Source organism: Lepidochelys kempii, chromosome 9, assembly GCF_965140265.1.
Source record: "Lepidochelys kempii isolate rLepKem1 chromosome 9, rLepKem1.hap2, whole genome shotgun sequence".
Taxonomy (NCBI): domain Eukaryota; kingdom Metazoa; phylum Chordata; order Testudines; family Cheloniidae; genus Lepidochelys; species Lepidochelys kempii.
The window spans coordinates 599058-623431 of NC_133264.1; the positions used below are offsets into that span (position 1 = coordinate 599058).

General features: G+C 42.3%; 1 protein-coding gene across 32 annotated transcripts in view; it reads right to left on the reverse strand.

The window, feature by feature from the left end:
• The window catches only part of DLG1 (discs large MAGUK scaffold protein 1), a 441602-nt gene that overhangs the window by 416679 nt on the left and 549 nt on the right, over positions 1 to 24374 (reverse strand). For all 32 annotated transcript variants that reach the window (XM_073358919.1, XM_073358923.1, XM_073358918.1 and 29 more), the window contains exons 2-3: positions 23641 to 23772; positions 3640 to 3806 (exon numbers count right to left, since the gene is read on the reverse strand). In XM_073358919.1, coding sequence (XP_073215020.1) covers positions 3640 to 3806; positions 23641 to 23772 — 299 coding nt within the window. The remainder of the gene's footprint in view (positions 1 to 3639; positions 3807 to 23640; positions 23773 to 24374) is intronic.

The window sequence follows — 24374 nt, forward strand, 5'->3', positions numbered from 1 at the left end:
ATGGTACTGGAATGGTCTAGAGTAAGTGCTGTCTGAGACTTGCTGAAATGTCTGTTTCGGGCACATATATTCCCAGCAACTGCAATATTGCCCTCGAGTCTTTAAGGGTGTGGAGCAAGGAGTTCATGTCATCACTTAACAACTTAGGCCCTTCAAATAAGAGGTACTCCACAGTATTTTGCACTTCCTCTGGAGGCCAGAAGATTAGAATCAGGATGCCTGTCACGTAACTACTGCAATGACTAAGGACAGTGAAGTCATGTCAGTATTGTTGAAAGATGCTTACAGAGAAGACCTGGTGACCAAATGAGGGCCCTTGTGACAGTTGTTCAACAAAACAAGCAAAAACTTTGAATAATTGTTTAAAAAAAGTTATATTTTGTCATCAAGGCCTGGTAGTTCACAACTCAAAATTGAAGAGCTGCTAATGAACAACATTTCCTACCCAAGAGATGTGGGCATTTAGACTCCTCCTCAGAAGAAGGTCTGAAGCATATTTGACTACTTTTCCTTTACTGCATCTTCCCCCAGGGAGTTGGGAGTAGGATGGGAGAAGTAATACTCCATTCCCTTGGCTGGAATGTAATATTTTTTATCTGTCCATTTGCAAGTGGGAAGAATAGTGGCAGGTGTTTGCCACAGAGTACATGCCGGTGACAACAGTGCCTTATTGATATGTAGGTGATCTTATCCTGGGGAGTTGTATCTAAAATGTCCTCGGTGACTTAGAGGTGTCAGACAGTACCGAGGTAAGGGCTTCTCAGTGCTAGTTAGCTTACGGTCTCTCAGATCAGAGCTTCTTAGGGGGTATCAGGGCTTCGGTACCAGTGTCAGCTGGAGAATCGGCTGTACCCAAGGTGGGACAAGAGTCTTCTGAGAATCAGCTCTATAAGGTGACTTGCCCCTCTTTCTAGAGCCTCTAGAAAGGTGCAATCTGGTTTTTGAGGGTTTCATCTCTGGAACTGTCCTTGTAGCTCCAGAAGTCACTGAAGCGGCCTAAGAGGTTGAGGCCAACATACCAGGTGGGGCAGGAGGAATAGGGAACATTCTATTAAGAGAAGTTTCAGTTTAGCCTCTCTATCTTTGTGGGACCTATCTTTGAACCACAAGCAGACTTTACACTTTGATGGTTCGTGAGTTTCTCCGAGATACTAGAGACAACTTGAGTGCCCATCACTACAAGGAAAAGACCTGTGGCAGTTCTGATAAGGCTGGAACTCCAGAGTCTTAGGCATAACCCGGGGAACTGCCAGAGACCACAAGGGGCAAGAAATTTGGGGCAAACCCTAGCATACAATGTGCTACAACTAAAAAAAACAAATAACTAGAAAATAAAAACTATAACAAACAAAACAAAAAAGGGAAGTAAACAATCAAGGCGGGAAGTAGGTTGAAAGCAGCAAAAAAAAATTACTCCATCTCAAACCATAGGCAGTCAAGAAGGAACTGAAGTGGTGGCAGGTCCACGCCTCCACATACCCCTTCACATGGGAGCACAAGGCACTGCACGGCATAGACCTGCAGACACTGCTATTTACAATCTCCGGTCAAGAGTGCACATGCACAAACACATGTTATAATGGAGCACCCATAAGGATGTACACTCGAAGAACAACCAAGGTGTTGATGTTAGCTTTTAAAACCAGACTGGGTGCCTGACACTTAGGCTGGTCTACACTTAAAGTTTAAGTTGACACAGCTATGTTGGTTAAGGGTGAGAAAAACCCACATCCCTGACTGATGTTGCTATGCCGACCTAACCACCAGTGCAGATACAGCCGGGCTGAAGGAAGAATGCTTCCATCAATCTAGCTATCATTCCTCAGGGAGGTGATGTACCTAAACCAATGGAAAAAGCCCTTCTGTCAGTATAGGTTGCATCTACACGACAGGATTATACCAGCATAGCTATAGTACTGTAGCTTTGCTGATATAGTCTGTATAGCTTAAAGCATGCCTACACTGCAGCCGTGAGCAAGCCTCCCAGCCCAAGTAGACAGCCTCACGCTAGTGGGGCTCAAGCTGACACCCTAAAAATAGCATCCGATTCCTTATGCACTCTAACCCCACCCCCTTTTTTTTTTTTTAATCATTATGGTACATTGAGCATGTTTTCATTAAGCTAACCGCAGTGACACTTGGGTATTTTTCCTGAATGGTTACAGGTCATTAAGAACCTACTAAAGCATACAAGAAAAGTTCAAACTATTCATTTAAATGTGCACTACTTTACATGTGTCAACACAAAATTTCATCTCCCAATGCACATTCACCTACTTTGTAAGGTCCCCTCAGATGTTCTTCAGTTGTCTCTCGTCATGAAGAAACTCAATATATATTCTGCAAATTTTGCCACCCTATTTTTCATATTAAACAAAGAATCTTGGAGCATTCTTTACTCTTTTACCATGATGAAAATTTACCTTTTATTACTTTTTTCCTCTCTTAGTTAGTGTCTACTTCTCTCTCATTGCGTGACAGCTTCCACAACCACCTTTTATAAGAGATTTGTCAAAGCCCAAGTGCCAGCACATTCTCCTTTATTTTGTTCACATGCTCACAGTTTCTAGTAGATTAGAGACATGAACACGTGATGTGTAGATCATCTAGATGTCTTACAATTCTAGTTTTGCCATTTCAATCACTTTTGTTAAAAAATATGTAAGGTTCATTCCTCTACTTCCTAGAATCATATCTAGTGTATTTTTAAAGATATGTACAACATTTGCTACTTTCGATAAAACATGGAACCCCGGAACGAGGATTTTCAGCACAAACCACACTCTTTAAAAGTGATAAACATAAAAATTTTAACGAGGAAAGAATTCTAACTCCCCCAGCAGTAACAATATCCTAGTGCTAGCAATTTACACTGTCACATGGGAAAAAGTTATTTCAAGACTGAGATTGGCAAAGCCACCTAAGAAATTTGGTCCTCGAATTTCCTTTAAAATTAATGTGAATTGGATATCCAAAACTCCTGTATGGCTTTGAAGATACCACAGAGAAAAGGGCTGGAATTAATGTAGAGGCTGCACACTCAGCTCCTGTACTAGGAGGGAACGAACTGCTCAGCTTGACTCAGCCAACTGGACCTTTCTCCATTCCTTGATAAGGGTAGCAGCATATTCTTAAGGGAGAGGGCCACCAATACAAATTGCTGGGATTTTCAAGCAAAGCATTTCAATGGAGTGAAATACTGATAGATAGCAGCCAATGCTGGTAACATGTTCTACGCATGGCTAGATCTGATCTCAAGTTTGCATGGCTAGGCGTGGCGATTCTGAACTCATTAGTTATTGCAAAACTCTGATTTGAGAACAAGAGCCCTGTTTAAGGATACAGTCAAGAATCTGGAGCGCATACACCTCTTTTTGTTTAGTAAATACTCTCTCATATCCAATATTTTAAAAAGTTATTTCTACAATAGTCCTCCTGTGACTAAGATTGTTGATGGAAAAAAGTAATACAGGAATTTTTCCCAGGAATATAAATACTTCTGACAAGAAGAGGGAGTGAGGAATAAGAACAAAACTATACACGAGTTGATATCTTCAAACCAGCAGCGGGTTACAGCTCATAATACAGGAAATGTTTGATCAAGAACTGAGATAAATAGGAACATCAAACACACCATACCTCTATACTTGGGCTAACGCTGCTTGGCAGTGTTTCTGATGTCACTGTTGTGCTTGGAAGGCTGGAGAAATCCCAGGTATTCACAGGTTGTACTGGTTCAGATAGCTTAGAGTGATCAATACATTTTGGATTGTCCAGTAAGGTCACTTCATAAAATTCTTGAATATCTAGAAATGTAAAAATGGTTCAGAAATGAGATTTTATATCGCAGTACAATTATATTAGTAGTTACTTTTAGTAAGCTTTAAAACAATACACAAGACTATAAAATGTTTTAGAGCCATAACCAGAATAAAAACTGAGATGTAAAGCAGCATTGCCTTGGTAAAAGCAGTACATATCACTGATTGACTAATTAATACAATACAAAGCTAACAAAAAACAAAATTACTTACCAGTTACAACATTTCCAATTTTAAGCTTCAATTATCTTCTTGCAAGAAAAAGGAATGCATTTTTTTCATTAAAGAAAACTCAAATTCTGCAAATGTTTTCAGGATTATATATATTTTTAATTCCTAAATGTGTTTTTATGGTGTCAAAATCCAGGCTTTGGGATAAATTCTGGAACTATAGCAGCGTTTTGTAACTTGTTTTAGCTTCAAGAAGAACTGTTTGCTTAATTTACTGGCATTAAATCGTGGAGCAGGTCCTCAAGGAACCAATTCTGAAGCACTTAGAGGAGAGGAAAGTGATCAAGAACAGTCAGCATGGATTCACCAAGGGCAAGTCATGCCTGACTAATTAAATTGCCTTCTGTGACAAGATAACTGGCTCTCTGTGGATGAGGGGAAAGCAGTGGATGTGTTATTCCTTGACTTTAGCAAAGCTTTTGACATGGTCTCCCACAGTATTCTTGTCAGCAAGTTAAAGAAGTATGGGCTGGATAAATGGACGATAAGGTGGCTAGAAAGCTGGCTAGACTGTCGGGCTCAACGGGTAGTGATCAATGGCTCCATGTCTAGTTGGCAGCCAGTATCAAGCAGAGTGCCCCAGGGGTTGGTCCTTGGACCGGTTTTGTTCAATATCTTCATTAATGATCTGGAGGATGGCGTGGATTGCACCCTCAGCACGTTTGCAGATGATACTAAACTGGGAGGAGAGATAGATACCCTGGAGGATAGGCATAGGATACAGAGGGACCTAGACAAATTAGAGGATTGGGCCAAAAGAAATCTGATGAGGTTCAACAAGGACAAGTGCAGAGTCCTGCACTTAGGACGGAAGAATCCCATACACCGTTACAGACTAGAGACCGAATGGCTCGGCAGCAGTTCTGCAGAAAAGGACCTAGGGGTTACAGTGGACAAGAAGCTGGATATGAGTCAATAGTGTGCCCTTATTGCCAAGAAGGCCAATGGCATTTTGGGATGTATAAGTAGGGGCACTGCCAACAGATCGGGGGACGTGATCGTTCCCCTCTATTCGACATTGGTGAGGCCTCATCTGGAGTACTGTGTCCAGTTTTGGGCCTCACACTACAAGAAGGATGTGGAAAAATTGGAAAGCGTCCAGCGGAGGGCAACAAAAATGATTAGGGGACTGGAACACATGACTTATGAGGAGAGACTGAGGGAACTGGGATTGTTTAGTCTGCGGAAGAGAAGAATGAAGGGGAATTTGATAGCTGCTTTCAACTACCTGAAAGGGGGTTCCAAAGAGGATGGATCTAGACTGTCACACATTTGCCTAAATCACAGCAGAATAATTGGCTGTGAATTATAGTTTTTTTTAAAAAAGTTAGGTAAGAGTTCAAGATTTCTTTGTTCCAATTTAGGTTTTACCATGGAGAATAAAAACAAAATTAAATATTACATTTAACACCTTCTCTGATTCAATGCACTTGAAGGCTGAAAGAAGTTACATATCTGCGATTTCAGATGGATTTTGGACACGTGCCCATGTATACGCCCAGATTCTGTATGAAATTAATGCCTGAGTTCATCTAGTTGCCTATTTTGTACCTGGACATTTTTAAAAATTTCACTATGTATCAAGACAATAACTAGCATACAATTTAAGGTGCACTTTTTTCAGTGACAGCGTCCAAACTTTTTTTTTTTGGGGGGGGGGGGGGGATGATGAACAGTTGAAGAAAAGCAGCACCTAAGGCAAACGGACACACTGCTCAATAAGGATTTCTTTGGTGTATATCATGACTGCTTCCACCATGGATATTCTAGTTATGTGCCCGGAGAGTAAAGGTGAGCCTGTTGTGTTTCTTGTGTCTGATATTTATAAGGCTTCCTAAAGGTGCTTGGTGTATAAATCCCCAGTGACTTCAGGACAATCGTCTTTTAAGAAGAGTAGTGATTCCTCAGTCCTTGTACTGAAGAGCTCTATCACCTCAAATGGAAGGTCCAAAATGTTACCTTGAACCTCTGTGTCCTAGTCACTGCTGTGACCATCAACACTGCAACTGTGTCAGAAACATCCATGGCTACTTGAAAAGTTATTCTGGCAGCCATTTTGCCTTCTTTGATGATCTCCCTTTGTGTCTTATGGTACTCTTGACAAAAAGGGAGTCACACCCTTTATCACATTGCTAAGTATAGCCTAAACAATGCATGATATCTTGCCACCCGAAGTTGCAGTGAAACAGATGATTATGTTTTGCATCCAAAAGGTATAATTTCTTGAGATCCCTTGTGCGTGACTTTTGTTGATTTCAGCTTCTCCTGAACTGCTGTGAGTACTAAAGATCATGCATTTGGGTGGAAATGAAAGTATTCAAAGTTTTTCAGAGGTACTTGATAGTATTTTTCCACCCATGTGGACCCAGGCTGCATGGCGGCCAGCTTTACCAAAGACTCTTTAGGAGTATTATCATACACTCCTTAAAGGGAAAGGACGATCCAACCCTGGGCTGATGTGGTTAGGATATCAGAGAGTTAATTGGGATCTCTACATTATGACAGTCATTTCTATATCCAGGGTCCCACCAACGAAAGCCAGGAGATCCCATAATATTTAGGATTCTCCACTATCAGGGCAGAGGCTGGTGTGACGTAGGATGCAGTTTTTTTTGCTACTGCCAGCTCTTGCATGCTGATGTCAGGCTCAGTTGTTGAGGTTGTCGGCAGAGATCTACCAGAGAGCCTGATCTCTTCTTGGAACTGCAGAAAGGAGACCTACTACAGAACACATGGGATAGTGGACCCCAGAAGGGTTATAATGGCCTGGGTGGCAAGGTAATTGGGCACTAGACCAGCTGCAGCTGGTCATTCCATTGCCATTCACACCTCTGCTGGGCTTGCACCCTGTCAGAGGGATGCCCAGTGACAGGTCTAGGTTCATTCTTGTATGGTAGAGAGGCATCCCTGCTTGACATAAGAGAGAAAGTTTGATCTGGTGACAATGACAGAGTAATACTCTTTGAACAGTGGTGCCCTATGGTAACAGTCTGGACCCAGGTACAGCACTGGACATCGCCCCCAATCCAAAGGTTTCCCTGGAGGGGATCTAGGTGGCTCTCCAAGGGTGCATCTCAGGCCTGTAATTGGCACAGTTCAGCAGCCTTTGTTGGTGCCAATTTGCTGAGCATCACTCCCACCTAGGCAGAGGACTTAGGCTCCCTATCTCTGAAGGAGTGCTATCATGTTTGTTCGGATATAGATATTCAGGCCTGTCTGTAAAGGCCTGTACTTTAAGAATTTAGGTGTATTCTTATCACTTGGCTAGTTAGAGGTATAAAAGAAAGAATCAAAATCACTGTCTGCCAGTGTAAGGTCCTTCTCTTACTGTGACAGTCTGAGGCCCTGTTCTTAGGCTAAGGCCTTTAGCTAAGCGACAGAGGCAGTCATAAGCTGGGAAGCGACGGGTCACATCCTCACATTCCAAAGTAGTCACATTGAAAGAAGGTGCTATTGGGCTGTTAGGAATACAATCCTGTCCTGATAGTGCCTATCACCTCCAGAGAAAGGGAAGTGCATAGAAGATGTAAAAGGAAATTGAGGTTGATAGTTTTCTGTCTGGTAAGAACTCACTTATCAATAGACACAGCTGGGAAACTCTTATGTCTTTATAGATGTAGTTGTGAAATCCTCACTTCTGTATTGTTTTGTCATTATAGTTCCCACTTTGCTATTGTTTGTCTGTATAATCTCTGTCTGGTTCTGTGATTGTTCCTGTCTGCTGTATAATTAATTTTGCTGGGTGTAAACTAATTAAGGTGGTGGGATATAATTGGTTACATAATCATGTTACAATATGTTAGGATTGGTTGGTTAAATTTCAGTAGAATGATTGGTTAAGGTATAGCTAAGAATATTACTATATAAATTAGGGGCAAACAGGAAGTAAGTTGGGATTCGAAAATAAAGAAAAAGGAACTTGTATTTAAGCTTGCTGGAAGTTCACCCCAATAAACATTGAATTGTTTGCACCTTCGGACTTTGGGTATTGTTGCTCTCTGTTCATGCGAGAAGGACCAGGGAAGTGGGAGAGTGAAGGAATAAGCTCTCTAACAATGTTCATTGGATAGGGCATTCCCAAATGTTTGGAGACATGTCTAGGCTTAACTCAACCATACCTTTCAATCTCACCCTTATATTAGGGCACTGGTGCTGGTTCCAATAATCGAGTTGTTAGTGCTGGGGGAGCTGGTACTGAAGACACTGGCATGTCAGTCAGCCCCAGAGCCAGTAAGGTGATCAACAACAGTGTCAAGGTCATGGCCAGGGCCAATTAGCCTAGTGCAGAGTTGGTCAGAATCACCATTTCCAGTATCAGTTTTGAGAGCATTTTCTTTCCGACTTTCTAGTCACTGCTCGACCCCAGGGTGTGGTGTCTATTCAAGGGAGCATTCGCTGAAGATGATTTTTTCCAGTTTGGAAGTGATACATTTCAACTTCACATCCCTTGACTTCAGAGTCCTGGAGAAGGATTTGCACATTGCACTTACTGGGAATGTGACTTGCCCACAAACAGAATAGGCATCAATTATGCCTTTCAACCAGTAAGTACATCACAGGTTGGGGAGGGTTTAAACCTTCACAATTTGGAGTCTGTCATGTCAATAGGTACAGAGTGCCTAGCCCCGCTATGCGGGGGGGGGGGGGGGGGGGCATACAAGTCGGGTCTTTTGTTTGGAAACATCCAAAAAATAAAGAAATAAATAAGGAGGTGGAGACAGACACCCTCACAAAATAGTTCAAAACAGGATAATTCTGAAGTTCAGCATGAGCAGCAGATCAGACATCCACTGAGTATGAAAGAACTGAAGGAAGGTCGCCTGCAGTGGGATCCACACGCTCACCTTCAAAGGGTGAGTTTATTTTAAAGACAAACCTTGTAAAAAATCACTTGTACTGGAGATGTTTGGAACAGAAAATTGATAGGGTCTGAAAAATGAAAGTCATTACAAAAGCATATTTGCCTTTCGAGATTAACAGAAGACTAGACCAATGGTAAAGAAAAAATTAAGGCTAAACAAGCCAGTTTCAAGAAAGGGACATGCTAAAAGACAGTGACTCTTGTGCCAAATAAACTGGGGTTTAAGAAAAAAAAATCCAAGTATCTCAAATATGTTTTGTGGCGGGATACAAGCAAACAGGAGCGTTTCAGAGGGAGTAGCTGAAGATCCTCTGACTGCAGCTACAGATAGTTGGTGAGTTATATGTTTGGTCTGTTTGTTATTTGTCTCCATAAAAGGTCACACCAGGTGAGACAGCTCTGTTTGTGTCTGTGAAGATTATATGGCCGGCACCATTGGGTCTCTGATCAGACCCAGCATTTGACCTCGGAATGGTTAATCCCTCCCTGACAGCAAGGAAATAGAGCAAAAGCAGCATCACTTGGTATACAAATCAGTAGCCAAGCAAACCCTTGACCAGAATGGGGTAACAAACAGGGGACTTTCAGAGGGTGTTTTCAGGAGGAACTGTGATTCCTTGTGTTCCAGTATGGCTCTACCACAGGTAGTGGATACGAACAACAAAAGAAATTCTGTGAAATGCCTTGGGTTTGCTATCTTTCTTTCTGTCAGATGTCAAGAGATTTCTGGTGCAAGATGTGTAAGGTGGTGGCAATACTAGAACAGATTCAGAAAATCGGTTCTACAGACACCACAAGGAGAAGATCAGTGATAAAGGAATTGGAGAGGCAGTAGAAACTGAAGAGATAAGGTTGATGAGGTAATATCTTTTATTAGACCATTGGTCTCTCTAATAACTTGGGACCGACACAGCTACAACTACACTGCATAGAAACTGAAGCAGCTGACAGGTAATTTGATCAAGAGGGGAAAGAGAACCAGAAGCCATTCAACCCAGCTAGAAGTATTGAATTATCAAATATTCAGCTAGCCATCAGTGATGAGCCCATCACTGAAGAAACAAAAATCAAAGTTACAGAGGACATACTGATACGCATCCTTGTGATATGAAGCAAGAAACTACAAAAAAGGGTTTTCAACCATCCGAAGGTGGCAAGCAATAGTCATTGGTGACTCCATATTAAGAAAAGTAGACAGAATTCAGCAAGGGATACAAGGACAAGATGTGTACTGAATCCAGACATTAGGGTTTATAAACAAACAGAAATAAGCACACATTTTTAACAGTGAGGGTGATTAACCAGTGGAAGAAATTATCAAGGAAGGTAACTGAAACACTGGATACCTTTCTGGAAGATGTCCTTCAGCCTAACACAAGTTACTGGGCTCAAAACAAGATGAAATTTAAATCATCTGTGAAACACAGGAGATCAGATTAGATCAGGGGTGGGCAAACTTTTTGGCCCGAGGGCCACATCAGGATGCAAAACTGTATGGAGGGCCGGATAGGGAAGGCTGTGTCTCCCCAAACAGCCTGGCCCCTGCCCCCATCCACCCCCTCCCACTTCTTGCACCCTGACTGCCCCCCTCCGAACTCCCGACCCATCCAACCTCCCCTGCTTCTTGTCCCCTGACCACCATCTCCCACAGGACCCCGCCCGCCCCCCTGGGACCCCACTCCCTATCCAACTGCCCCTTCTCCCTGTCCCCTGACTGCCCCCAACCCCTATCCACACTCCTGCCCCCTGACAGGCCTTCCAAGACCCCGCCCCCTATCCAACCGCCCCTGTTCCCTGTCCCCTGACCACCCTGCCCCCTAAACATACCCCCGCCCCCTGACAGACCCCCTGGGACTCCCACGCCTATCCAACCCCCTCTGCTCCCCGCCCCCTTACCATGCAGCTCCAAGCAGCAGGAGCTCGCAGCCCCACCGAAGCCAGCCACGCTGCCTGTGCGGCGGCGTGGCTGCAGAGCAGGGGGGACAGCAGGGGAGGGGCCAGGGGCTAGCCTCACCGGCCAGGAGCTCAACAGCCAGACAGGACAGTCCCGCGGGCCATGCTGTACTTTACCCACCTCTGGACTAGATGATTAAATAGTAGCTTGTGGCTTTTCACTTTATAAATTAATTACTCCTCAGGGAATTCTGCACCACTGTGCAATGCAGAATTTTGCAGAAATTAACGCTGTGTGTGCAGAATTTCCTTTCCCCCACAGAAATGGGCTGCAGTGCTACTAGTTGCCAGTAGGAGCCACTGGACTCAGCAGAGCCCAGCTTGCACATAGAAGACAAAGCTGGGGGAAAGGAAAGGGAGCTAGAGGGTTCCTGACAGCTGCAGTTCCCAAAATGCCCTGAGGGAAGGAGAAGGTGGCAAAAAGAAACTCTGTGCAAGCCTGGGACCAAACATCACGCTGTTTCTCCCTCTGGATCCCTGGGCTCTGGGGACAAGTGTCTGGACAAGGGGGGACCTCGCAGCTGGGTTCTGCAGAGGAAGAGGGCATGTGGGTATCTGGGCTGGGGATAAGCGAAGTCAATGAAGAATTGATATCCCTTCACATTCCAGTACCTTCAGTGCTTTAAAGCAATGCAGTGCACCATTCTACAACTTACATGCTGTATCTACTGTAGGCGTTAAATTTTATGAATTTCTTCATTTTATGAATTCCACAATCCCGCATTAGCTTGTAAAATAGGGGTTCATCGATTCATAGATTCCAAGGCCAGAAGAGACCACTGCAATCATCTAATCTGACCTCCTGTCTAACACAGGCTACAGACCTTCCCTAAAGTAGTTCCTGTTTGAACTAGAGCCCATCTTTTAGAAAAAAAAAATCCAAACTTGATTTTAATATTACCAGAGATTGAGAATGCTCCACAACACGTGGTGAGTTGTTCCAGTGGTTATACTCCGTGTTAAAAATTTACACCTTATTTTCAGATTGAATTTGCCTAGCTTCAACTTCCAACAACTGGATCTGTGTTTGCTAGATTGAGGAGCCCGTTATCAAATATTTGTTCCCCACGTAAGTAAACTAATCAAGTCACCCTTTAGCCTTCTCTTTATTAAACTAAGCAGATTGAGCCTCAAGTCTTTCACTATAAGGCACGTGTTCTAACCTTTTAATCATTCTCTCTGCTCTTCTCCAACCCATCTCCAATTTATCAACATACTACTTTAATTGTTGACACCAACAGTATTCCACTAGTGGTCGCATCACTGCCAAATACAGAGGGGTTATAACTTCCCTGCTCCTAGTTGAGATTCTTCTGATGATATATCCAAGGATCACATTAAGCCCTTTTGGCCACAGAATCACACCAGGAGCTCATGTTCAGCTGATCATCCACCACAAACCCCAAGGCTTTTTCAGAGTCATAGAATCATAGAACTGGAAGGGGCCTCGAGAATCCCCTGCACTCAAGGCAGGACTAAGTATTATCTAGACAATCCCTGAGAGGTGTTTGTCCAACCTGCTCTTAAAAATCCCCAATAATGGAGATTCTACAACTTCCCTAGGCAATTTATTCCAGTGCTTATTCACCCTGACAGTTAGGAATTTTTTCCTAATGTCCAACCTAAACCACCCTTGCTGCAATTTAAACCCATTGCTTCTTGTCATATCCTCAGAGGTTAAGAACAACAATTTTTCTCCCTCCTCCTTGTAAAACCTTTTATGTACTTGAAAACTGTAATCATGTCCCCTCTCAGTCTTCTCTTCTCCAGACTAAACAAACCCAATTTTTTCAATCTTCCCTCATAGATCATGTTTTCTAGACCTTTAATCATTGTTGTTGCTCCTCTCTGGCCTTTCTCCAATTTGTCCACATCTTTCCTGAAATGTGGAGCCCAGAACTGGACACACTACTCCAGTTGAGGCCTAAACAGAGCAGAGTAGAGCAGAAGAATTACTTCTTGTGTCTTGCTTACAATACTCCTGCTAATACATCCCAGAATTATGTTTGCTTTTTTTGCAACAGCATTACACTGTTGACTCATATTTAGCTTGTGATCCACTATGACCCCCAGATAGAGCAGTCCACTGCTTCCAAGGATAGAGCCCCCCATCCTGTAAGTATGGCCTACATTCTTTGTTCCCAGATGTATACATGTACATTTTAGCCATATTAAGAGGCATAATGTTTGCTTGAGAACAGTTTACCAAGCAATCCAGATCACCCTTTATCTGTGATCTGTCCTCTTCTTTATTTAATCACTTCCCAAATCTTTGAGTAGTGTGCAAATGTTGTCAGTGATGATTTTATGTTCTCTTCCTAGTCATTAATAAAATAGCATAGGGCCAAGAACAAGACCCTGTGGGACCCCATCTAGAAACACACCTATTCAATGATGATCCCCTGTTTACAATTACAATGAGACTTGAGACAAGGTAGGTGAGATAATATCTTTTACTGGACCAAATTCTTTTGAGACCTCTTAATTAGCCAGTTTTAAATCCATTTAATGGAAGTCATTTTAATTTTGTTTTATTCTGTTTTTTTTAATCAAAATGTCATGTATCATGAAGTCAAATGCCTTGTAGAAGTCTGTTACATCAACACTATTATCTTTATCAGCTTAACTTTTAATCTCATTTTAAAAGGTATCAAAATTGACAGGATCTATTTTCCATAAACCCATGTTGACTGGCATTAATTATATTACCCTCCTTTAATTGTTTATTAACCAAGTGTTGTACCAGTCCTTCCATTCGTCTGTTCGGGATCAATGTCAGGCTGACAGGTCTATAATTACTTGGGTCATCCCATTTGCTCTTTTTAAATATTGGCACATCATCAGCTTTCTTCCAGTCTTTCGAAACTTCAGTGTTACCAAAAAAAAATCAATGTCAAGGGCTCAGCTCATTTAAAACTCTTTAGTGCAAGTTATTGAGACCTGCTGGTTAAAAAGTGTTTAAAATCTTCCTTATTTACAACTGGAATGGAAAGTCTTTCATCATGGGGCATCTTTTTTCCACCAAACAGAACAGAAATACTTACTAAACACCTCTGCTTTTTCTGCTTTACTATTGACAATTCTACCATTTCCATCTAGGAATGAACAAATACCATTGTTATGATTCTTTTTTGTTCCTAATATGCTTTTAAAAAATCCTTTTTGTCCTTTACTCTGCTGGCTACAGATTTCTACTTGTGTGCTTTTCTCCCCTTATCAGTTGTATACAATTCCTAACTTCTGATTTATATTTGTTACTATCAACTTCTTTTCTTCCACTTTTTTTAAAATACATATTTATAGCCGGCATTACTTCCTCCCTAAGCTAGGTTGATTTCTTGATTGTGGATTTTTGGGCATCAAGTAAAGAGTTATTAAGCACTTACCAATAATCATTCACATTTTTCTGATTAAATTCTTTCTTCCAGCAGATCTGGCTCATAATTGTTTTCAGCTTTGTGGAATTAGCCCTTTTAGACAACAAAGTGCGTGTCTATACATATGGAAGGTTTGGACTTTCTGTTTGCACATAACAAATGTGATCAAGTCATGATCACTTGTAGGTACACTATCGTCAATTTTTAGTTCTGTGATCAATTCCTCTTATCTGCCAAGACGAAATCTCCACCATGTTGGATGCAACATTTTCTAAGTTAGAAAATAGTCATCTATAATATACACATTTCAAGGATGTTTTAGTACTGATAGCATGCGACTACCAGCATGTGTCATTCAGACTGAAGTCCTCCATTATAATGTAGCTTTTTTTTTCCTCCACATTGTAAGTAGGCGCTTAAGGAACGAGAAGGAACCAGTGATCCTATTCCCTAGCGTGATTTGGTGGTACAGAGCAGACACCAACTCTAGTACCCCATCTTGTGCTTCTACACACATAGTGAGAAATTAAAGTTAGCAAGCCACCCTCCTAACATTTACATCAATTACTGTACCAAAATTTAAATGGTTTTAAAAATATATTCGGGGGGGACAGGAGAGAGAGAACTTCCTACAATTCCTGCATATTTTCAAAACTGTTCACGTAAGGGGGCCATGTACTTTTCCTGTGTCAGTAAATGAGTTATTTCACAATTTTCTTGCATTCCTCATACCCATGGTATGTTTAAAAAAGGAATATTCATTCCACGTTAAATGTCTTGCTTTCTGTGTGTGTCTTTTCACTGCACTGAAAAAAGCAGAGAGCAGGTAATGTGCACTCATGACTTTTCTTGAGACTGATCACTGCTTCATAAAGACCAAAGGGTCAGTGTGTTATTTCAGAGCAGGGCAGGCAATTCAAGACATGTGTGGCATTTGCCAAGCTCTCAGCTGCTCAGGATAATGAAGAACTAGCAGACGAAGTATAAGCAGAATCACATTGGCTCTCAGAATAGTAGAAAAATTCCCAAAACCTACAAAGGTATTCAGTCAAAAGTTCTGAAGAAATTTCAGCTCTCTACTGCTCCTGCACTAATCTATCCTTTGTGCTTACCCCACCTCCTACATCCAGTTTAAAATATCTATTTAATGCAGGTGACTCAGGGAATGTTATCAGCATGATAAGTGGATAAAAAGGGAAGGCAGGTGCATGAAATTAAACTCTCTGGAATATCTTTTTCAAAGCTAATTCCCCAACAAAGCTATATATTCCCATCCCTTCCCCACCACCACCACCCCTGTCTTTTGCTATGGTCCCCTGTGTAAAAAGTGTCAATGTTAGCATGGCAAAATGGAATTGCTGTTGCTCCATGTAACCTCTTCAGTTACAGTGTATCATACATCTTTTTATAAATTTTATTTCTCGAAACTAACTAATACTGCTGTGCACACTTATGCATATATGTTTTTAATTGACAATATGTAAGGCTAAGAATTTATCATGGATATTTTTAATAAAAGTAAGGGACAGGTCAAGGGCTTCCGTGAATTTCTCTTTATTGCCCGTGACCTGTCCATGACTTACTAAAAATATCCAGGATAAAATGGGAAGGAGCTGGGCAGCTCTGGGGTGACTGGGAGCTCTGGGGCGACTGGGAGCTCTGGGGCGACTGGGAGCTCTGGGGCGACTGGGAGCTCTGGGGCCCCCACCACCCATGGGGGCTCAGAGCCGCAGGGATCCCCCTGCCCCGTCAAAATAAACCACCTCCAACGAAGGGCAGGTAGCTTTGTTGGCGGGAGATGAAGATTTTTAATCTGGATTTGTCTAGCTGAATTTGGATGGAAACTGGAAATCAGTTAATGTACAAAAACAGCATTTTAAAATTGTTTTTGTTAGTTAAATAAAAGTACCTTAAATGTGCTGGTAACAAGAAAAAACAATATCAAAACACATTTTGCTTTTAAAACTATTTATTAAACAAAGTATTAACTGCAGCTAGTGAACTGTTTCTGGACACATTGGGTCAGTTTTTCAAAGGTATTTAGGTGTCCAAAGATGCCGATAAGTGCCTACTGGGATTTTCAAAAGTGCCTAAAAGCAGGTTAGGAACTTAACACTTAACGATTTCAATGGCTGTTAGGCACCTAACCTGCCTAGGTGCTTCTGAAAATCCCAGTAGGCACCTGCATGCATCTTTAGGCACCAAAATAAATACCTTTGAAAATCTGGCCCCATGTCCTTCAATATATTAGAACTCATAGATCTTGTTCTCTCCCACCTGTGTTTTATTCCTCGATTGGAAGAGGAAAACAAGATTTCCTGCTTTTTCAACTCCCAATTGGTTTCTCAACTTTGAATGTACTAGTCCAAATGAAGAAAATATTCTCTCTGCATCTATTAAACTAAAACCAAAAGTAATTAAGGCAAAAGCATTTCTGTGCAACAGAAACTGATATTTACATTTGGAAAAATGTAAGTATCTGCCTTTGTACCATTGCAAAGACTGAAAAGAATATTAATACTTTGCAGTTCATAATATTGAGACACTTAACACTTGAGTTGACCTCAGACGTTCCCTCCTAGTTGTGTATATAATAAAAAAACAGCATCCCTTTAACTCATTAAAATTTGAGGGCTCATTGACGCACCATATATTTTTATTTATTTAAATGATTTTAATAAATTATACTAAGTTTAGCCCTTAATATGGGTTTTCATAACTTCAAATTTAATTGAACAGGTTTATTTTTAAAATAAAAATAATTTAAATTGGATTTTTATTTAAATTAGAAAAAACTGATATTCTTTAAAATCAGCTTTTAATCCACCCTTATGTGAACACAATAAATCAGGGAAGGTCAGAGAAAGTTGGTCTTCTGGACATATCATCTATTATATCAGATCTGCAACCCCAGGCTCTACATGTCCATAAACCTCTGACTGCCAGAAGCTAGAACTAGACAACAGTGGATAGACTTGATAATTGTCCTGCTATGTTCACTCCCTCTGAAGTATTTGGTACCAGCCATTGTCGGAAGGCAGGATACTGGATTAGATGGACCATTGGTCTGACCCGGTATGGCCATTCTTACGTTATGTTCTTAGGTACCGCACTGATGGGCGTAGGTACTGAATAGATTATTATGCCAAGGGCGATGCAGCTTGTTTCCGAAACACATGCAATACCTAGACAAAATGGAGGGAGTTCAGATTCACATTTAACCCTAAATTCTGCATTTCCTTGTGTTTTTTAATGTAGGTTTGGTAACCTAATGTCTGTCACCTTTTCTATGTAAGGCTCACCGCCGAAAAGTGCTATTGTCATTACAGGTTTCTTTGGACATGAAATTTCAGTGGAAACATTCAGTGGACAAGTTTTAGATGCCTGTGATATGCTTTTAGTATCATATATACACACACATAATGACTAGTATATGAGTGCATAGCAAATATCATGGCTTTGTTAATGTGCACTTATGGTACATAACTATCCCTTTCCTATTGTATTATAAACACTTTCTCTTTGCATACAATGTACGAATGTTAGTGAATGGCATAATACTCAGTGAATGATTTACAAAGATAAAAAGAAAGAATCTAAATAAATGGATGTTCAACTGTAAAATTATTTAAATATATGTATACATGTGTAGCGTATCCTCCTGGTTAGCAAAAAGATGTGCTAACTTTAGCGTTAAAGCTATATTTGGTTGTAAATCAACGTTTTAATGATTATACCAACCAACAGAATGACGCTTTCTTGAAGAAAATGACTAAAAAGTACAAATGCAAACCAAGTTTAACATCATTTATACCAAGGTTTCCTGCCTGCTGATTAAAACTGATGATTTACATTAGCTTGATCTTAAAATCATTCCACCCAGGGTTACACCAATCTTACTGTTATTTCAGCTATAGATTTGAGACTTATAACGGACTTGGAATAGCAGACACGCCCTGGAGTTATTTTTTCAGTCATCTAGTCAGTATACTAACACAGTGTAGAATCAATTAGGTCCGGATCCTGCAAAGGCAGCATCCACAAGGCATATCTTATGCCAGTAGTTTTCAAACTTTTTTTCTGGGGACCAAGCTGAAGAAAATTGTTGATGCCCACAACCCAACGGATCTGGGGATGAGGGGTTTGGAGGGGGGAAGGGGGGGGCGGCTCAGGGCTGGGACAGAGGGTTGGGGTGCAGGGGTGAGGGCTGTGGGATAGGGCTTGGAATAGGGGTTCAGGGTGTGGGAGGGGGCTCTGAGCTGGGGTAGGGGCTGGGGTACGGGAGGGGGTCAGGGCTCTGGGCTGGGGCTGAGAGATTCGGGTGCAGGAGGGGCTCCAGGTTTGGGGGGTGCTCAGGGCTGGGGCCGGGGTGCGGGAGGGGGCAGGGCTCTGGGCTGGGGATGAGGGGGGTTTGGGATGCAGGAGGGTCTCTGGGTTTGGGGCGGGGGGCGCTCGCTCAGGGCTGGGGCAGAGGGTTGGAGTATGGGATGGGGTCAGCGCTCTGGGCTGGGGGTGCAGTCTCTGGGGTGGGGCCGGGGATGAGGGGTTTGAGGTGCAGGAAGGGGTTCCAGGTTTGGGGTAGCTCAGGGCTGGGGCAGGGGATTGGGGCATGGACTTACCTCCAGTGGCTCCCGGTCAGCGGTGCAATCGGGGTGCATCGCGGACCACACTGCTCCCTGGAAGTGGCCAGCAGCAGGTCTGGCTCCTTGGTGGAGGCAAGCAAGTGGCTCCGTGCAACTCTCAACCACAGGTGCCGGCCAATAGGAGTGCAGAGCCAGTGCTCGGGGTGTTGGCAGCGCGCAGAGATCCGTGGCTCCCCTGCCGAGAAGCTGGACCCACTGCTGGCTGCTTCCAGGGCACAGCGCAGTGTCGGAAAAGGTAAGCACTAGCCTGCCTTAGCTGGGCAGCACCGCCAACGGGACTTTTAATGTCCCAGTCGGCAGTGCTGAACAGAGCAAGACAACCCAGCGTCTTACTTGCTGCAACCCAGTAGTGGGTCATGACCCAAGGTTTGAAAAACACTGCCTTATGCCCATGCCAAGTCCAAGTGAAGTTGGTGGACTTCTGCCTGGGCATAAGGCCCACCTATGTGGATTCCAGATACAGATGTAGTAGCTGAACTTTCAACAACTAAAAATGTTTTCTCTGAAGGTGAAGAATTAAAAAGAAAATATATTTAACTCAGTCTACACATTCTTAGCTACAAAATGACTTAAAATTGCTGTATTACTTTGCTTGGAGTCAGAGAACAAAACTGATGCAAAAAAAAGAGGCAACAGAGCCAGCTCTCTACTGCTATGGTATAGAAAGAGCACTCAAGTTCCACTTTGCTTTACATCTGTGCTGATGAAAAAGGAAAGGAGCACTTCTGGAATCCACTCGCAGGAGAATGGACAATTCAGCAAATAGAAAACTGTCTCCTACAGTTATAAAAGAGTAGCATTTTCAGAAGACCATTTCCATTAAGTAGTCTTGCTAAAGCAGAAATGCCATTAAACAAAACAAACAGGTTTTGGTTATAAAAACAAATGATTTTCTCTCAGTTTATAAGCAGAAATCATTCTCTCTTTTTCCTGATAGCATCAGACCAGTTATGTAAATATACACAAATTCTTCCCTCCAGCCTTCCATCTAATTAAGATCAGATGGACATCAAATTTTTAATCAAACTAAGGTTAACAAATCCTATCCCTTCTCCCTCTATCACTTAATAAACTGAACCGCGACAAGAGAACTACTCAAGAGTAGCTAAAAAAGGCTATTCTAAATACAACTAGGAAAACACAAACTAAGAGAAGTTACTTATATTGAGAAAAGCTAATCCGTTATGAATGTCAATTTAAACTACACCATTCATTTTCAAACTGACATTAAGGTCACTATATTTGTATTAATTTAATGTTACCAGAATCCACTGCGGAAAGGTAGGTCTAACTGGATTGATTTCTGGGAAAATGGCAATTAAAGCAAGTCTAAATAAAAGCATTTCACAGAACTCTCTAAACTGGAGATAAACATGTGCTTAACTACCTCATTGTTTAATTTGGAAGTCTTCAGTAAAACGTTCACTCCTGGAAATACAGTTTTCACCGGATTCCATATGCAGTCTGCCTTTTGGAATCTTCACAATGGCTAAAGACATCTCCAAATTCAGGGGGAATGGTTCATTCACACCCCTGAGTGACAGAAGTTATACCAACGTAAGTGGTAGTGTAGACATAGCCTTAGAGGTATTAATGTACTGCAGGATCAATCTGCATGAGAAAATTTACAATAAAAACTCTCCAGAAAGGAAAAACTGAAGGTCCATTCCACTGCCACAGACAGCAATCTTTATCTTTACAATCAAAATGGCTGAAGTTTGTTTGCTAAATTAAAAAAACATTTAAAAATGAGACTGCATTAAAATTCATAGAACATTCTTAAAGGCATGAGTTTCCTCATCTTTGGATGTGGATTGCATCCCATAAAAACAATGAAATGCCAACTGAAGAATGACAAACTATTTCTCTCTCACCTGTTGTGGAACAGGCAGTTCCTGAACCACTGTATGTGCTACAATGCCTTCACACAAAGGGATGTGGGGTGAGCCTATTAACTCAATTACTGTTACAGTAGTGGAGAAACGAGGAATGCTAGAACTATACAGAATCATCATTCAAAAGACACTACACTGAAATATTTTTAATGAATGAGAAAAACAGGTATCCTAGAACTGGAAGGGACCTCGAGAGGTCATCTAGTCCAGTCCCCTGCACTCATGGCAGGACTAAGTATTATCTAGACCAGTGGTGGGCAACCTGTGGCCTGTCAGGGTAATCCGCTGGCGGGCCATGAGACAGTGTTTACATTGATCATCCGCAGGCAAGGCCGCCCGCAGCCCCCAGTGGCCACGGTTCACCATTCCCAGCCAATTTATTCCAGTGCTTATTCACCCTAACAGTTAGGAAGTTTTTTCTAATGTCTAATGTAAACCTCCCTTGCTGCAATTTAAGCCCATTGCTTCTTGTCCTATCCTCAGGAGGTTAACAACAATTTTTCTCCCTCCGCCTTGTAAAATCCTTTTATGTACTTGAAAACTGTAATCACGTCCCCTCTCAGTCTTCTCTTCTCCAGACTAAACAAACCCAATTTTTTCTATCTTCCCTCATAGGTCATGTTTTCTAGACCTTAATCATTTTTGTTACTCCTCTGGCCTTTCTCCAATTTGTCCACATCTTTTCTGAAATGTGGAGCCCAGAACAGGACACAATACTCCAGCTGAGGCCTAATCAGCACGGAATAAAACGGAAGAATTACTTCTCGTGTCTTGCTTACAACACTCCTGCTAATACACCCCAGAATGATGTTCGCTTTTAGTTTTTTTGCAACAGTGTTACACTGTTGAATCATATTTAGCTTATGGTCTACTATGACCCCCAAACCCCTTTCCCCAGTACTCCTTCCTAAACAGTCATTTCCCATTTGAATGTGTGCAACTGATTGTTCCTTCCTAAATGGACTACTTTGCATTTGTTCTTATTGAATTTCATCCTATTTATTTCAGACCATTTCTCCAGTTTGTCCAGATCATTTTGAATTTTAATCCTATCCTCCAAAGCACTTGCACCCCTCCCAGCTTGGTATCGTCCGCAAACTTTATAAGTGTATTCTCTATGCAATTATCTGAATCACTGATGCATTTGAGCTGACAATTTGTGCGCCATATTGTATGCAGTGTAGTTATAGCCGTATCAGACCCAGGTTGTCTCTCTCACCAACAGACAAAGTTGGTCCAATAAAAGATATTACCTCACCCACTTTGTCTCTCTAACTTGTGCACCAAGCAGTTTCACCAAATTTGATCTGAACAGGACTAGCTATAAAGCCCTGCAAAGTGATTCATAAAAGCAACATTGACAGACCCCTTACTATAAATGCTACACATTGTCTGGTTAGTGCCACTTGCAGCAACACATCCTTGCTTCCTCCCCTTGCAAATAGAAGACAGTGCATGTTACTTCTCCTTTATATAATGTAACATCAGATCCAGATTAAAGTTTTGCAAGTTACAACAAAGCTGATAAGACTACTTTCCTACTTAACATGTCGATAGTGTGAGAGCATAAATGAAAAAAAGCACCATGGTTCACAAGCTACAGTATCAAAAGCCAACAACTGTCATGCAGGAGACCAGAGTTTAGGTCAGAAGTGGCCAACCTGTGGCTCCGGAGCCTCATGCAGCTCTTCAGAGGTTAATGTGCGGCTCCTTAGACTCTGGGGCTGGAACTACAGGCGCCAACTTTCTAAGGTGCCCGGGGGTACTCACTGCTCAACCCCTGGCTCTGCCACAGGTCCTCCTCCCCCTCTCCCCCCAGAGCCTCCTGCACACCACGAAACAAGCTGATCAGGAGGGAGCGGGAGGCGCTGGGAGCGGGGCGGGGGAGCTGATATGGGGCTGCTGATGTATTACTGTGGCTCTCTGGCAATATACACTAGTAAATACTAGCTCCTTCTCAGGATCAAGCTGGCCACCCCTGGTTTAGGTCCTAAGAACCAAAGCAGACAGCAATCAACTGTCTTGTCCTATACTGCTGTGAATCTCTGATCAGTTGCAAGGAGTGGCATTGAATGGTTCTGAGCCAGATTCAGCTGCTTTGGCCTGAGGGAAAGTCCTTACATCTCTGAGTGGGAGCAGTTAGAAAAAACAATTTCTTGTTTGCTGGAGAGAGGGATCAAAAGGTAGAATTCTATTTTAGGGACTTCCACTGAGAAAAAGAATTGTAAGTCTGCTAACCAATACAAAGTCTTCCAACTAAAATACTACAGAAAAGAAGTGCAAAAGGGGGAGAAGCACTACTTAGTGCATAACCCCAAATGCCTTAGGTGTAAAGCTTCAGAAGTTTGACCCACAAATTAACCCTGGTACATGTGTCCCTCAAAGCTTGGCTTAGCTTTTCACCACAAGATAGACTGCACCCAACTGACTGGCAAAGAGAAGTACCAGAAAAAGGTCTGAACTGTTCTGAATCAGAAATGTAAACTTGTGTTTGTAGAGAGCTTCTGAAATGGAAGTAAGCAATGAAGATGAGGTCATTGTCGCGAGCTTTTCTTTAATGAGACAAACTCAAAGCAAGACTAGGGTTTGTCAGAGGAAAAGGAGCAGGGGAAAAAACAAGTACAAGTACATGCATGCTTTTAAAGAAAACGCTGAAAACACAGTTCTGCTTATTTTGATTGCCCCTACGTTTCTACAACAGAACCTTGGTAATTTAAATCTTTTCCGTTTAAATCTGTTACATCAAGAGTCACACTAAAAGTATAATACTCTGTTATAAGCTGTCCATCGTACCACTATGTATATCTAAGGCTGTGAGCAAAAACTGGAATGAGTGTACGAAAAAGTTTTGACATCTACCTATCAAAGCCTGGAAAAGGTTGCTCTGGAAGATATTAATGACACGCTCTATGGAGTTTCTCAGCTGTCTGTCCTCACTTTGGCTCAATTTGGAGCGGTATTCCTCCAGGAGGCGCAAAGCTCGCTGGGTATCTGCAAAAAAAAATAAAACAAAAAATTAAAACTAACCACCACCATAACATAAGGGGAAAACGATCAGAACTGCACCAACTTTAGTCCATACAGCAGTTCTTTATATCACACCCTCAATTAACCCAACTTAAACAACTGCCAAGCTCCTCAGAAGTTCTTTATTACCGGTTTATAAATTGGCCAAGTAAATGTGTTTTTTCCAACAAGGCAGAAGATTTTTCTAAAGCAGGTTTTTTTTATGAAAGAATTACGTTGCCCACGTGCACATCTGATAAAACTATCCAGCTGCCTCCTCCTTGACCGGCTCATCGGGTCCCAGGAACAAGCTGCACAGCTCCACACTTTAGCGGCACGAAAGGGGGGTGCAGATTTCCGCTTGGCGGACACGGATTTCCCCAGTACGAACACAGGGCAGGCTCTGTGTTACGCGAAAGAAAAGGGCTGGAAGCGGAACCCCTGGCGCGCTCAGCCAGCGCTCGCGTGAGCGGGGAAACGAAGAGCGGCACCGGCGGCCGCAGGGGCGGCGCGCGCGGGCGGAACGGCGGCTCAGGCGCCCCGAGCGCGGGGACTCGCGCGGCGGCGCCGAGAGAAAGTTCGCGGGG